We start from the raw sequence: 15,910 nt of genomic DNA, 5'->3' as shown, positions 1-15,910 counted from the left end.
TTTGGAAACAATAGCATTATAATGTAAAAAAACAAACTTATTTTTAAACACCTGCATAATGAATTAGATGTATCATAGGTTTTATTGTTTATTTATTTATGTATTTATTTTATCTATTGTAAAACCAGTTAATATTATCTAGCTATTTCAAACTAGAAGAAACATACTAAACTACCTATTCTTACTATGTTACTCCTATTCGTTTTCACAATATCAAATCTTAGAAAATTAATGACATTTCAAAAATGCATACACCAGAATCCTTCTCGGGATAACTACCTTCCCACCTCAAGTCTCTACGAAACGATTGGGAATTTATAGATCGTTGTCTGAACTCAACTATGATATGTATGTCAATACTAGATAATAAATACCTTTGAAAGAAATATCATTCCAATAACAGTTTATATATTTCCGTAATTGTGAACACGGAAATATGAATGGGTATTTGTGTAGTCTGGCTGATATTTGTTACTGTTCTTTGTGCTGCTGACACTAGCATAGCCGTTAAAGATTCTAGGTGATGAATTAGAAAACCTAAACAGTATATTAAATCCACCAATATAATCACCAGAGTTGCTGCCATTGCTTTGTTGTTCGAGTGGACCATTACAGTGTTGCAGACATTGACCCTGTTATGTTTGCTAACGTGGGTCATCACAGAATTGTACACATTGCGCCAGTGTGTTTGCTGACGTGGGTCATCACAGAGTTGTACACATTGCCTCAGTGTGTTTGCTGACGTGGGCCATCACAGAGTTGTACACATTGCCCCAGTGTGTTTGCTGATGTGGGCCATTACAACATTGTTGACATTGATCCCGCTGTGCTTCCTAAAGAGGACTATTACAGATTTGTCAACTTAGACCTTTATTGGCTGTGGCAGTCATGTCGGTTAGCTTGGTCATGATGATTGTGGTGGTGATATCATGACAACGATTATGATAATATTGTTATTCCTACTCCACTATTTTTACATTTTTGTACATATTTGGCACAACATATATGTTCTGTTCTAATATTTTGAAATTGGCATGGAACACCGGTCATGTCCGTTAATTATTATATTCGCAAGTACAATTACAATGTGCATAGTCTGAGGGCATTATCTATGGGCTGCTTTGTAATTGTACAAAGTCAACATAATCACAGACACTGAGAGTATTATCTATGGATCACTTTGTCATTGTACAAAGTCAACATAATCACAGACAATGAGAGCATTATATATAGATTGCTTTGTCATTGTACAAAGTTAACATAATCACAGGCAGTGAGGGCATTATCTATGGATTACTTTGTCATAGTACAAAGTCAACATGATCACAGACAATGAGGGCATTATCTATGGGCTGCTTTGTCATTGTACAAAGTCAACATAATCACAGACAATGAGGGCATTATCTATGGATCGCTTTCTCATTGTACAAAGTCAAAATAATCACAGACAATGAGGGCATTATCTATGGATTGCTTTGTCACTGTACAAAGTCAACATAATCACAGACAATGAGGGCATTATCTGTGGGCTGCTTTGTCATTGTACAAAGTCAACATAATCATAGACAATGAGGGCATTATCTATGGATCACTTTCTCATTGTACAAAGTCAACATAATCACAGACAATGAGGGCATTATCTATGGATTGCTTTGTTATTGTACAAAAATCAACATAATCACAGACAATGAGGGCATTATCTATGGATTGCTTTGTGATTGTACAAAGTCAATATAATCATAGACAATGAGGGCATTATCTATGGATCGCTTTCTCGTTGTACAAAGTCAACATAATCACAGACAATGAGGGCATTATCTATGGAATGCTTTGTCATTGTACAAAAATCAACATAATCACAGACAATGAGGGCGTTATCTATGGATTGCTTTGTGATTGTGCAAAGTCAACATAATCATGGACAATGAGGGCATTCTCTATGGATCGCTTTGTCATTGTACAAAATCAACATAATGATAGACAATGCATAGTAAGTACGTGGCCCATTTCCAAAGTATTGTCCCCAAAAAATCTTCTAGGAAAAAAACAACAAATTGTACTGAAAATGAATAATAATATCTATTCAAAATAGAGATGAATAAATAACGCTATGCCTCGCATAGAGATTACAAATAAATCACCACCCTGTAAATGGGCCCTCTGATTCCCAAACCTGAATCAAATACACATCGTAATGTTTGACTCTGAAGTCCATGTCTGAATCAAATACACATCGTAACGTTAGACTTTGAAGTCCAAGTCTGGATCAAATAATCCTTATGTTGTTGGACTCTAAAGTCCAAGCCTGCATCAAATGCACCACGTATCTTTGGACAAGGTATATCTGGTTTAGTATCAGAATAGCACAATAGATCCAAATAAGCCTTGATGAAAAGAAAACATCAAGTTAAAAAGAAACGATATCGTCATGGTGGCTAATTGTCACAGATCAAAATTACTTTTGATATAAACATGCTGTTACAAAGAAACGAAAACGCCTTGTTATATATATATATATATATATATATATATATATATATATATATATATATATATATATATATATATATATATATATATATATATATATATATCAAAATCAACCTTGAATAAAACATGCAATAGAAAGGAACAATAACATCTTGTTGGCCAATTGTAGGCAGACAGTACAAATATATAATGATCATACTGCAAACTAGACTCATTGATTTAATTTTTGTGTATCGGGTGATAGATTCGTAAAGCAGATCAAAGGGAGAGCGAATGAGTTGTATAGTAAATTGGCTCTAATAAACAGTAACAAAGAAAAAGTGAAAGCAACAAGCATTTTACAATTTAACAAATAATCTATTTCCCTGAAAAAAGAAAGAAATAAAATGTAAAAATGAAACAATAAGAACTTAAGGTTTTAAAAATTAAATCCAAAAATAATCCAAGAGTAATCCACGAATTAAATTTTAGAAGTCCTAGTAATGAAATGTTCTAGTGAATTCAAGTTCGAATCCTGAAGAAAAATCCAAAATATAAGGCGTTTATGTATACTGTAGTCAGTATAGCGCTGATGATTTTACAGTTCTTTGTGAACCACAGAAAATAATATTCCGGTGTTTGAATTCTGAATAAAATTTTTAAAAATGTCTTTTTTCAAGAATTCTGTATGAGCACTCAAATATTTCCAGGAAAAAAAGAGTTAATCTTTAAGAATCCAAGAAAACAATTTGAGGAAAAATTAAAATGCAACTCCAAATTGGTCAAAACGAAACACTTTCCAGTGTCCAAAGTAAAATCCAAAACTAACTAAATTCTCTATAGACATTGGTATATGACCTGACTACTGTGCAAAACAGATGCCCGAATGAGGGTCAGGTGATCACATTCCGGAATGGTTTAGAAGCTATTTACATGTGTAAGGTCACGTATTCCATTACAGCCTCGATTTCACTATTATCATTCACACACTAAAAATGAATTACAAAGAAAGAAGTTTACGTGATTCTCAATCAAGGCCAGGAACTCGGTCAGCAAAAAGATACAAAGTTCTATTTTTAGGTATTTTCAACTGAACAGTCAGGTCTAACTAATTTCTGAAAAATATCAAATTCCTAGTAAACAAAATTACATTACCTTGACATGTAACAAAATTAAATTAAAAAGATTTTAAAATTACAAACAATTAAATCAAATCCAACATAAATTAAATCAAATATACTTATTAGTAGCTATTAGTGTACACGATAGAAAACTAAATACCGGTATACCTAGATACCAGTAGATGTATAGTGTTAGTCGCTTGTAGAGTAGCTGTCAACGTTGCAACCAATCGCTTAGTATCTAAATATCTCTGCATATGGTTAGTTAACTTACATTTGGCATAGTAACATAGCTTGATGTGTACTACCTGTCAAAAGTGATATTAGAGTTGCCAAATCCCGACCGATTTAATTTTCAAACCTGTTTACAGCCCAGGGCAACTTTATATAGAGCCTTAAATAATAATTTGGGATGCTGCTAAGATCTGTACAATAATGTAGGCGACCACCCAATTGTCAGGCTGAATCAGGATACTCTTTTGCAATCAAGCACTGCTGATCTAAATGGTATTTTTGTTGCGATGAATGCAATGTGTTCATCGATTCCATTTGCACTAAGGCCGTGTCATAACGAATGGTGGCATGAGTGCTAACAATAAAAAGACTGGAATTTAGTTTTGTTTTGTTTACTGCAAGTGAAAGGTACATGTAGCCTTTCAGACTATGACAAGAGCCAGGATATAATGCTACACAGAGAAAAACTACATATTTATCGATTAAAATTAAGATAAATGAGTAGGAATATAGTTCTGAACCAGTCATGAGATTTCAACCTGACACCTAATGGGTTTTTCCAACTTGGGTAGGGTAACTTTGTATCTAAATTACCAGTTTTCCTCACAGACCTATACTATGTGAATAAACATGTTAACATAACTTTTGAAATATAATTTTCTACAGTACAAGATTATCAAGGCTCTCATATCGCAGTTTAATTCAGTGTTATTTACCTAAATATTAACACCCTCCTTGTAATCGCATATATGTAAACATATGTATATACAGTATTTTAATTTTTTACATGGAAGCATTCACTTTGAAAATGCCAGTAAGTATTAATCAGATTATGTCACCTAAAATAAATTATGTTAATTACTTTCACATTTTAAATGAGTGGATAGGTTACGTCACCTAAAATAGATTATGTTAATTACTTTCACATTTTAAATGAGTGGGTAGGTTACGTCACCTAAAATAGATTATGTTAATTACTTTCACATTTTAAATGAGTGGGTAGGTTACGTCTAAAATAGATTATGTTAATTACTTTCACATTTTAAATATGAGTGGGTAGGTTACGTCACCTAAAACAGATTATGTTCATTACTTTCACATTTTAAATGAGTGGGTATGTTACGTCACCTAAAATAGATTATGTTAATTACTTTCACATTTTAAATATGAGTGGGTAGGTTACGTCACCCAAAATAGAATATGTTAATTACTTTCACATTTTAAATATGAGTGGGTAGGTTACATCACCTAAAATAGATTATGTTAATTACTTTCACATTTTAAATGAGTGGGTAGGTTACGTCACCTAAAACAGATTATGTTAATTACTTTCACATTTTAAATATGAGTGGGTAGGTTTCAGCTCCATATATAAATATATGAATTTGATGAGGTTGATCGTGAAAACATGAACGATAAATTGTTGTTGATGATGACAGTGATTACAGTGATGTTAGTGCATAATAATAATAATAATAATAATAATTATTATTATTATTATTATTATTATTGTGAGTTTGTTAATTTGCATTGTTATTTAACTGCCTGTATGTTATTATTTTTCCGTAATTGCAACATTGAGCAATGAATGGATAGAATATGTCACCGAATATAAATTGCCTGCCAGACTAGGGCTTGAATGAGGATTTCCTGAACTTGAAACAGCCGATATAACCACCTTGGATATAAGGGCTGATGCAACTGATCAATGACTTTTTTAGAGGAAGGTCAGACCTACTGAGGATTATCTTGAAATTATTTCCGATTATATTACGTGATTGTATATGTATTACCTGACTAAATGTCATGGGCAAAAATTGCATTAAATATGAGCTCCTATCTAATACAAAATAATCATTCCTTATAACTTGATACATTAAGTACAATCGTACATTTGTAATCACACCAGCGTCTTGGAAGCACGTATATTCTTATGTCATGTATTCAACGATACATTTACTTTCTCCTCGCTATGACGCATTTACACTCATACTGCAAATCACGATTCAGATGTAAAGTGCAACATATAAATAAAATGCACATGAAGAAATCATAGGATATTTTCTTTACAAGCTGCAATCTTTAAAACATCCTGGATGACAAAAGGAGATGTTTTGTAGTTAGAGTCTTTGATACTGGCATTCAAAATGCATATCAAGATTCAGATGTCAAGCAGGACATTTAACTACAACACACACACTCTGAGGAAAAATAAAAAAAAGTGTTTTCTATGCAAGCTGAATTCTTGCAATCATCACGCTAAGGATGACAAAAGGATAAAGTTTAAATGTTGATATGTAAGCTAAAGAGATAATGAAAGATTATTATCAGATCGATGTCAATGCTGATGTAAACTTATATTAAAAGTAATTGCGGAGAAATGAACACGTGCTACAAGAAAGAGAATCAAAGGATTTAAGTGAAACATCAAGATATCATTACAATAAGTCTAAAGTGTTTATTCTAATATACCCAAAAAAACATAAACAACTGTCTCACCTGCTTAAACAAACAACATAATATTTATTGTGTCATTCACATTTGAGATACTGCAAAGTTGTTTTTCGTTCATGCCTTTCAGGGCAGTTGATCATATATTTTAAGTCACTTACTTTATTTTTAAATGTCTAACGAACATAGTGCTTAGCCTGAAGAGGATTCGATGTGTGGCCAAGTGAGCCAAAGGCCTCCCAAAATGCTAAAAATGCTTTTCATTTGTAAATTTGTACCTTAATTTCATTTTTTACTGAGCAGAATAAAATCTAATTCAGGCAACTTAACAAAATTTCGATAAATTATATTTAAAATTAGAAACAGTCAAGAAGGTTATTTCGAGCTTTTCATTGGAAAGACATTTTGTCTTTTGAAAACTTGAAGAATCCAAAAACAGTGTGTTCAAATACTAGTTCAAAGATACTAAAAATGCTAACAAGTCTTGTAATGATTCCATAACGACAAACATTAAATGAATACCTCTGTCTCAATCATTTCCTATATGAAAACAATATGACTGAATAATATTTTGTAAAGTTTGATGAAACATTTATAAAGTTCTTTGACTTTAAGGGTGATAGGCAGACGAAAGGAATTGCTGGATGCCTAATTCATGTTTAATTTGCTGAAAAATTCCAGACATAAAGTTTGACCCCTGATTGGACTGAACAGATTTTTGGAAGACCACATTGCTGAAATAACTTTATCAAATCTGTTACAATGGTTTCAGATTTAATATTTCTCAAAATAAGTGTTTCTGGAAATCTTGTAGATGCACACATCATGGTCAACAAGAATGGTTTCCTGACTTGGTCATAAGAAAAAGACTGACACACTCTACCATTAGGATGCTAAATCTTTCGTCAAATGCAAGAATTGGAGTAAGTTGAGCCTTAGGTACAAACTGATTGGGTTTTCTTACCATTTGACAAGTTTGACAAGATCTCCAGTATTCACAAACATTTTGTATGTTTGGTTAATAGAAATCATTCAAGATCTTGAGATAAGTCTTACTGATCCAGCATGTGAGTAAAAGTTTAAAATGTTTTCTGGAAAAAATACCTGGTGCTATTCATGATATAATGTCATCTTTGATACACAATTTAATTCATGTCCTAAAGGCATTGATCACGTGCAAACTACATCCCAATGACTTTTCATATTTACCTAAATTGTAAAGCTTTTGCTGGTAAACCTGTTCACATGCAAGCTAGCACTCAATTATTTTCAACAGGCATTTGTTATCAGTGTAGAAATCAAGTGTCAAAATTGTTAGATAACAAAATAATTAAAATAATAGAGATATTAGATAGTATAAGTTATATTTTATTGAATTTTACATACAAAAAATTTACAAGACCAAAATTCTACAATTTTGATGGTTTATTTATATTGAATGATCCATGTTTTCCAATGCCTTTCACAAATGATGCTGCACCTAAAAGAAGGAAAAAATGGTGTAAAAAATGTTATATATCATTTACTGCCACAAATTCTGTCATTCTGTCAATAAAAAAGCAATGTTAACTGGTATGCATGCTGGAATACTGCAGTAATCTAAACCAAATATGTTATTTTTGCTCAAGTACAATTTTCCCACGTAACTGGTAAATCTGGTACCAATTTATTGTTGTATGGATGATTTTAAGATGTCAATGTAGATCTGGATCTGAAGGCTCATTATCCACCAACCGATCAGGGTCTATGTTATTTGTTGTACATACGAGTTGAAATTATCTGTGTACAGCTAGATCTGTAAGTTCTCTATGCACCAGTAGGTCTGACTCTATATGTTATTTTGCTTCATTTATGAGTTAAAGCTAGTGCTGTAGGTCTAGATCTGCAAGCTGATTAGGTTCCAGCAGATCAGGGTGAATGTTATTTACTGCATTTATGAGTTCAAGCTAACAGTCATAATATATTTCATAATAGTTGAATATCATGAATGTTTCACAGTCCAGCCATCTATCAATAGCCACATATCCTAAACCACATGGTAGAAATACAGATGTGTGTAATTATGTTGGGGTACAAATCAGACACCAGCAGATCTGGGTGAATGTTATTTGTTGCATTTATGAGTTCAAGCTAATTGTCATGGGACATTTCATGCTAGCTGAATATCATGAATGTTTCATAGTTAGAATTAACATTTATTCCCTAGATGTTAGACATGTGACATTACTATAGTTGAATATCATGATTGTTTCATAGACAAAATTAACATATATTTCCTAGATGTTAGACATGGGACATTGCTTGATAGTTGAATATCATGAATGATTCAAAGTTAGAATTAACATTTATTCCCTAGATGTTAGACATGGGACATTACTTGATAGGTGAATATCATGATTGTTTCATAGACAAAATTAACATATATTTCCTAGATGTTTGACATGGGACATTACTTGATAGTTGAATATCATGAATGATTCAAAGTAAGAATTAACATTTATTCCCTAGATGTTAGACATGGGACATTACTTGATAGTTGAATATCATGAATGATTCAAAGTTAGAATTAACATTTATTCCTTAGATGTTAGACATAAGGCATTACTTGATAGTTGAAAATCATGATTGTTTCATAGGTAGAATTAATAGCTATTCCCTAAATGATAGACATGGAATATTACTAGATAGTTCTCAGTGAAGAATGCATGTGACCATGCTGCTAGGTCAGTCAGGATGGTGAGTGAAGATAACAAGAAAAAGATACAACTGTACCATTTATCAGTAAGTATCACAACACATAAAATGTATCAGTATGTGTCATAAAACTTACAATATATAAATAATTATCATAACACTTAAAATGTATTGTGTATCATAACACATGAAATCTATTAATATGTATTATAACACTTCATATCCATGATATATCTCTTTTGATGTGACCTGAAAATTACATTCATTTGGGCTAACATGCACTGTCAGATTTGGGTCACTGATACTCTAATCTGGGTGCACACATTATAAAAGCAATTATTCTGTACTGTACTGTTTGTAATTTATTTTTGTATCCATCATTATTCTCATACAATATCATTATTTTTAGTGAGGATTTAAAATTTTACAAATTCTGATACAGAGCAATAAGTTGAAAATCATACTTTTATTTATTAATATTTATATACCTTAAAAATATATATCATAAAGTTTACAAACAACTGCAGGCAACATTGTATTCTTAGAAATATGATACAATACCTGGCACAGCTTCATCTTGGATCACTTTCATGGCATTTTTAAATTCATATGGCAGAGCTGCGTCCCATGACTCTGCATCAAAGGCTGAATAGTAGGCCGACCTCCTGTCTACATTCATACACTGCTGTGGAAATGTAGCTATCTCTTGTGCCAGCAGAAGGGACTGTCCTAGAGCTGTGATTAAAAAGGGACAATGAAAATAAAATAGCACTAGCCAAAAACTGAATATTTCATACAGTATAATAATCTTCTCGGAAAATTAGTACCCAATGGGTTTCATGGCTACAACTAATGTGAACACATAAACAAGTAAACTTTCTGGAAATGAAACAATTGTTGTTTTTTTGTATTGAAATCGGAACTTCACCTATACAATCATACAGTTGTTCAAAAAATAAACATTGTTATATTAATGCAAATTCATTCATAGAATTTTGACAATTTGATGAAACTCAGAAATGACCAGATAGTGTCTGGCCTTAGAGTTGCTATCACTGTATATCTGTTAAAGACAGCTGAAAGAGGGAAATAAATTTAATTCTTAATTACAGCCATAAGGGACAAACTTTTGCCGACAAGATATATAGATAGCATAAATGTATAAGTAAACAAGACAGAAATGTATATGTATATAGTTTGTTAGGCTAAGGGAGATAACTCTGAAATACAGCATTAGACTGTTTCAATTTCACATGTACCAATGTATTGAGATCACTCATGGGAAATGGAACAAATGGCTGTTGCACATAGGTGACTGCTGCATATAGTTTGACTGTTAAAAATGATTTCTGAACAAATACCATGCATCGAATATCAGTCATTACTATAATCATTTTTTTATCAAGATTTATTTATTTGTGTTGTAAAACAAAATCATAATTACAGTTATATATTGTACTCTCTCAGATTTAAGTTCCACACATGATTACTTTACCTTGCTCACATTAGTCCATGCTAGAAACGAAATCAAACTGACTCAAAGATATACACCCATCTTAGTTTGTTCACGCTATAAAAACAATATCTGCATTAGTCAATGATAAAATCTACTTTGCTTTCAAAATTTGCATATTGATGCCTTTGAGTTAGTGTCGACATGACCGGAGTTAGGAGTAAAAACTGTTTGTACATCGATTTAGATGATAATTCCTTATCTAAAGAATGCCTTTCTCATGAAGCGATATAATGAGTTGTGGACACACCAACATCAAGAATAAGGATATAAGGTGCTGTGGAGACACCAACAAAAAAAGGATAAAGTGAGTTGTAGAAATACCAACATAACTAAAAGGGATATAAGGAGTTGTAGAAACACCAACCTAATTAATAGGGTTATAAAGAGTTGTGGAGACACCAACAAAACAAGGGATACAAGGAGTTGTGCAGACACCAACAAGAAAAGGAATACAAGGAGCTGTGGAGGCACCAACATAAACAATAGAGATATAAGGAGTTGAGGAGATGCCAAAACAATTTTGGTGTCATTTGATGTCTTAAAGCACAGCTACACAAGTAGGTTATTTAGTCCGAAGGCAATTGGTGTGAAGTGGACACACCATGGACACACCATGACAGCTGCCATTAGTTGCAACTATTCTATGTCCACAAACCATCAGAGGGTCAAGAGTCAATGAATCATATAGTGAGACTGGTACCATTAGAGGGTCATGAATCACTGAATCATATAGTGAGACTGGTACAATTAGAGGGTCATGAATCACTGAATCATATAGTGAGACTGGTACCATTAGAAGGTCATGAATTACTGAATCATATAGTGAGACTGGTACCATTAGAGGTTCATTAATCCCTGAATCATATAAGGAGACTGGTACCATTACAGGTTCAGGAATCACTGAATCATACAATGAGACTGGTACCATAAGAGGGTCACAAGTAAATGAATCATACAGTGAGACTGGTAAAATTACAGGGTCATGAATCACTGAGGCTTATAGTGAGACTGGTACCATTACAGGGTCCTGAGTCACTGATACATATCATGAGACTGGTACCATCAGAGGGTCACAAGTAAATGAATCATACAGTGAGACCGGTAAAATTACAGGGTCATGAATCACTAAATCATATAGTGAGATTGGTACCATTACAAGGTCATGAATCAATGAATCATGTAGTGAGACTGGTATCATCAGAGGGTCATGAATCACTGAAGCATATAGTGAGTATGATACATTAACTGATGAGCTGTCATGGCTCATGACTCCATTACTGAATTGAGAGCATTTTGGTGTCCCAACAACTTTGCTACGAAAGTGTTTTACTGCATTGCAAATATAGGTCAACCTGTTCCTGTAGCAACAATTCTATTGGCTAGTCCCATTTCAAGTGCTTCTTTTGCTCCAACTGGCCGGCCAGTCAGGATTAGGTCAAGGGCACGAGACAGTCCTATCAGCTTGGGAAGTCTGACAGTGCCTCCATCTATGAAGGGCACACCTGTAACAAAAAAGAATAACGATATATTTTCCATTGATTGGCTTGGTGTTTTGTTTTATAGTACAGAAATGCTAATAAACCATTTTACATCTAGGCAACTCAGGGAATAAAGTGCCGTGCCCAAGGTCACACCACACAGGCTGATGCAATCATATAATTCAATCCTACACCCTTTTGATCATGATCTGTTAAGCACATTGTGGCATCTGTCTTAGTGGTAGTGTTAGCAATGAAAAAAAAAAGAATTATCACTCATGTAACATAAGCAATGAATCACTGATTTAAACTGGCTTGAGATATTTTCTATATCTATTATGGAGTATATAATATTTGCATACTTGGAAATGGTTAAGTTGCTTGTATGATGGACAATGTCATTTCTGCTTAGTTATTTGTTTACACTGACAACTTTTCAGCGGAGACTTTATAAAGATCGACTGATTTGATAACATTATCAGAGGTCTCGGAAATGTTTAATCACACATATTTGGATGCCAATTTTTTTTATATCTGAGATGCAGAAAATCACTTAGGCAGGAGTCCTCCATATGCATGTAATAGGTAGGTGGAAAAATTCAAAAACTTACCAGTTCTGCTTCAGCTAATTGCTTAGTGGGAAAATGTGTTGATCAGTTAGGTGTGTTGATATTTACAATGACAGAATTCAGTGGCTGAAAGACCTCGTGATGTACATGTTGCCATTATAAGAGTACATAAAAGGAACAATGATGCAATAGCTGGGCAGCAAGCTCAAAGACTGACTGGCAGCTGGGTGGGAAAATGTACTGATATTTACAGTGATAGAATTCAGAGGAAGAAAGACCCAGAGATGTACATGTGGTCATTTTTAAGAGTACATCAACTAAACAACTTTAGCTTTCATTATTGTGTTCATTTCTGAGTGTAGCGGAATAAGCAGTGCATGTGACCTCAAAATCAAGACATGTTGAGACTTAGACAAAACACCATTCACAAATTTGGATAAGTATTGCGGGCTGGGACAGTAGCCTAGTGTAAGAAAGTGTGTAATGCATGGCTTAGTGCCTGGAATAAGACCTTGCAAAATTCAGTCTGATTCTAATGGACAAAAAAGTACTATATGTCAGCGTTATAAAGAATGCAGAATTTAAGCTCAATGGCAACCAATAGTTCTTCTAATCAGCATAGTTTTCTGGGAGGGGGCTGCAACTTTTGCTGGTGGGACTACTAATTTTACTAAAACCGGAGTCCTCATTTTAAAATCCTAGTGAGACCTCTGATTATTTACTAATTTTGTTAGCGGGAACTTCAGACAGACTGCCTGGTATTCAATTTCTCATTAATCATCATGATTCATGAGTAGATGCAATGACCACAGTACATGATTCTTGATTGGTTATGTAAACTTGCTTCTGATTCATTGAATCATCACTTACTGACCAATGGCAATAAGGTTTATGCAATGGAAACTAACAACCACATTACATGATTCTTGATTGGTTATGTAAACTTGCTTCTGATTCACTGAATCATCACCTACTGACCAATGGCAATAAGGTTTATGCAATGGAAGCTAACAACCACATTACATGATTCTTGATTGGTTATGTAAACTTGCTTCTGATTCACTGAATCATCACCTACTGACCAATGGCAATAAGGTTTATGCAATGGAAGCTAATGACCACAGTACATGATTCTTGATTGATTATGTAAACTTGCTTCTGATTCATTGAATCATCACCTACTGACCAATGGCAATAAGGTTTATGCAATGGAAGCTAACAACCACATTACATGATTCTTGATTGGTTATGTAAACTTGCTTCTGATTCACTGAATCATCACCTACTGACCAATGGCAATAAGGTTTATGCAATGGAAGCTAATGACCACAGTACATGATTCTTGATTGGTTATGTAAACTTGATTCTGATTCATTGAATCATCACCTACTTTCCAATGGCAATAAGGTTTATGCAATGGAAGCTAATGACCACAGTACATGATCCTTGATTGGTTGTGTAAACTTGCTTCTGATTCACTGAAACATCACCTACTGACCAATGGCAATAAGGTTTATGCAATGGAAGCTAACAACCACATTACATGATTCTTGATTGGTTATGTAAACTTGCTTCTGATTCACTGAATCATCACCTACTGACCAATGGCAATAAGGTTTATAAGTAAGGCATTGTATGTTGGTAAAAATACATAATTTACACAATGTCAATATATGTACAAAATATTTACAAAATCCATTTTCATATTTCCATCATTAGGTTCTCATTGTCATAATCAAAATTCAAAAATCGTGCTAAAATATGTACAAAACCTGACTTTTTCCTCATACACAACAATACAAGAAAACAAATAAAAAATTGTATTTTATTTTTCAGTAATTTATAGATTGTAAATAAAGAAAGACTGCACTGTTTAGTATTATTTATATAACATTTCATATTTAAATATTGAGACTATTCTTCAGCTTACAAAAGGGAAATGAAGTCACACTGGATGTTCTTGTGTTGTTTCAATGATTATTCTTTCTGGATTACTTTGGAACTAACATCCTTACAGTACATGCTACCATGGTAGATGGATTACTTTTTTTTTGGAACTAGCATCCTTAAAGTACAAGCCACCATGATTAAAGCTATTTTATATGGCATGGAAAAAAATGATAAAATTTTTATTTTGTAACTCAATCAATCAAGAAATATGGTTGCCAACTTTTACATAGTGAGTGTGTGTCTGTGAGACCCCAATACTAAATCACGTCAACATATGTAACCGTGTCCAATCATTATCTTGATCAGAATACTAAGAAGAGATTTTTTATGAGCAACACTTTTATCAGGACTTGCATTTGTAGATGGATATGCAGGGTTCCATTTTCTTCAATTATAAAAAACATTCATGAGTCTTAATATATTCACAATAAATAATAATATATAATCTATCCAAAATTAATAATAAATAATCAACCAATAAATCATAATAGATAATCAATCAATAAATCATAATAAATAATCAATATATCATAATAAATAATCAATCAGTAAATCATAATAAATAATCTATCAATACATCATAATAAATAATCAATCAATAAATCATAATAAATAACCAATCAATACATCATAATAAATAATCTATCAAAAAATCATAATAAATAAGCTATCAATAAATCATATTAAATAATAAATCAATAAATCATAATAAATAATCAATCAATAATTCATAATAAATAATCAATCAATAAATAATCTATCAATATAATCTATCAATATAATTTATCAATACATGTAATTAACACACCATACAAATCTAACAAAACTGGATGTTATGTGAGATTGTTGTTGTTGTTGTTGTTATAGGATTTAATGCCATTTTTCAGCACAAGATAAGCTATACATGGTGACCAGCATTAATGGTAGAGGAAGAACCCGGGAAAGCCCCTTTAAAGAACCAACGACCCACGAGAAGCTACCGGCAAGCTTTCTCACATATCCACATTGGCTGAACCCACGCAGACAGAGGTGAGATGGCAGTGATCCATGATGGAGAGCACTTTAGACTACTCGGCCCGAAGGGCGTTATGTAAGGTGTGAGTTGGCAACTGACAGTTTATACCACGATAAACTCAGAAAAAACGTTAAACTCTTATAATTGAAATTTCAATTATTTGAAATGTTATTTTGTTTGCATCATTAAAAAATAGAAATCTTAATTGAGCATAGTAATACATGTTTAGGTTTTTTTCTGTTACGTAGCTATATATAGCACTTGGGATTGTCGTGCTTGATCGTAATAAGTAAGGTCATCATAATACAAGTCCTTCAACCAATGGAAGCCAAATTTATTCAATTATTTTTTTGAAAAAATGTAAGAATGTTGTTTTCCTTTAATGCTTACTTCATTGTCTGCCTTCACTGGCA

At 32.9% G+C, this 15,910-nt stretch overlaps 1 protein-coding gene across 1 annotated transcript in view; it reads right to left on the bottom strand.

Annotated features, from left to right (window-relative positions):
• Positions 1-6,223: 6,223 nt before the first annotated feature.
• The window catches only part of LOC149788696 (enoyl-CoA hydratase domain-containing protein 2, mitochondrial-like), a 104,005-nt gene continuing 94,318 nt past the window's right edge, over positions 6,224-15,910 (bottom strand). Inside the window, exons 2-4 of the mRNA XM_089974773.1 lie at positions 11,838-11,987; positions 9,531-9,704; positions 6,224-7,755 (exon numbers count right to left, since the gene is read on the bottom strand). Coding sequence (XP_089830899.1) covers positions 7,685-7,755; positions 9,531-9,704; positions 11,838-11,987 — 395 coding nt within the window. The 3' untranslated portion in view covers positions 6,224-7,684. The remainder of the gene's footprint in view (positions 7,756-9,530; positions 9,705-11,837; positions 11,988-15,910) is intronic.

This window comes from Sinohyriopsis cumingii, chromosome 11 (genome assembly GCF_028554795.1).
Source record: "Sinohyriopsis cumingii isolate HCF-2022 chromosome 11, ASM2855479v2, whole genome shotgun sequence".
Classification (NCBI taxonomy): domain Eukaryota; kingdom Metazoa; phylum Mollusca; class Bivalvia; order Unionida; family Unionidae; genus Sinohyriopsis; species Sinohyriopsis cumingii.
The sequence above is the reverse complement of the archived record's forward strand: the minus strand, read 5'-3'. Positions and strand labels throughout refer to the sequence as shown.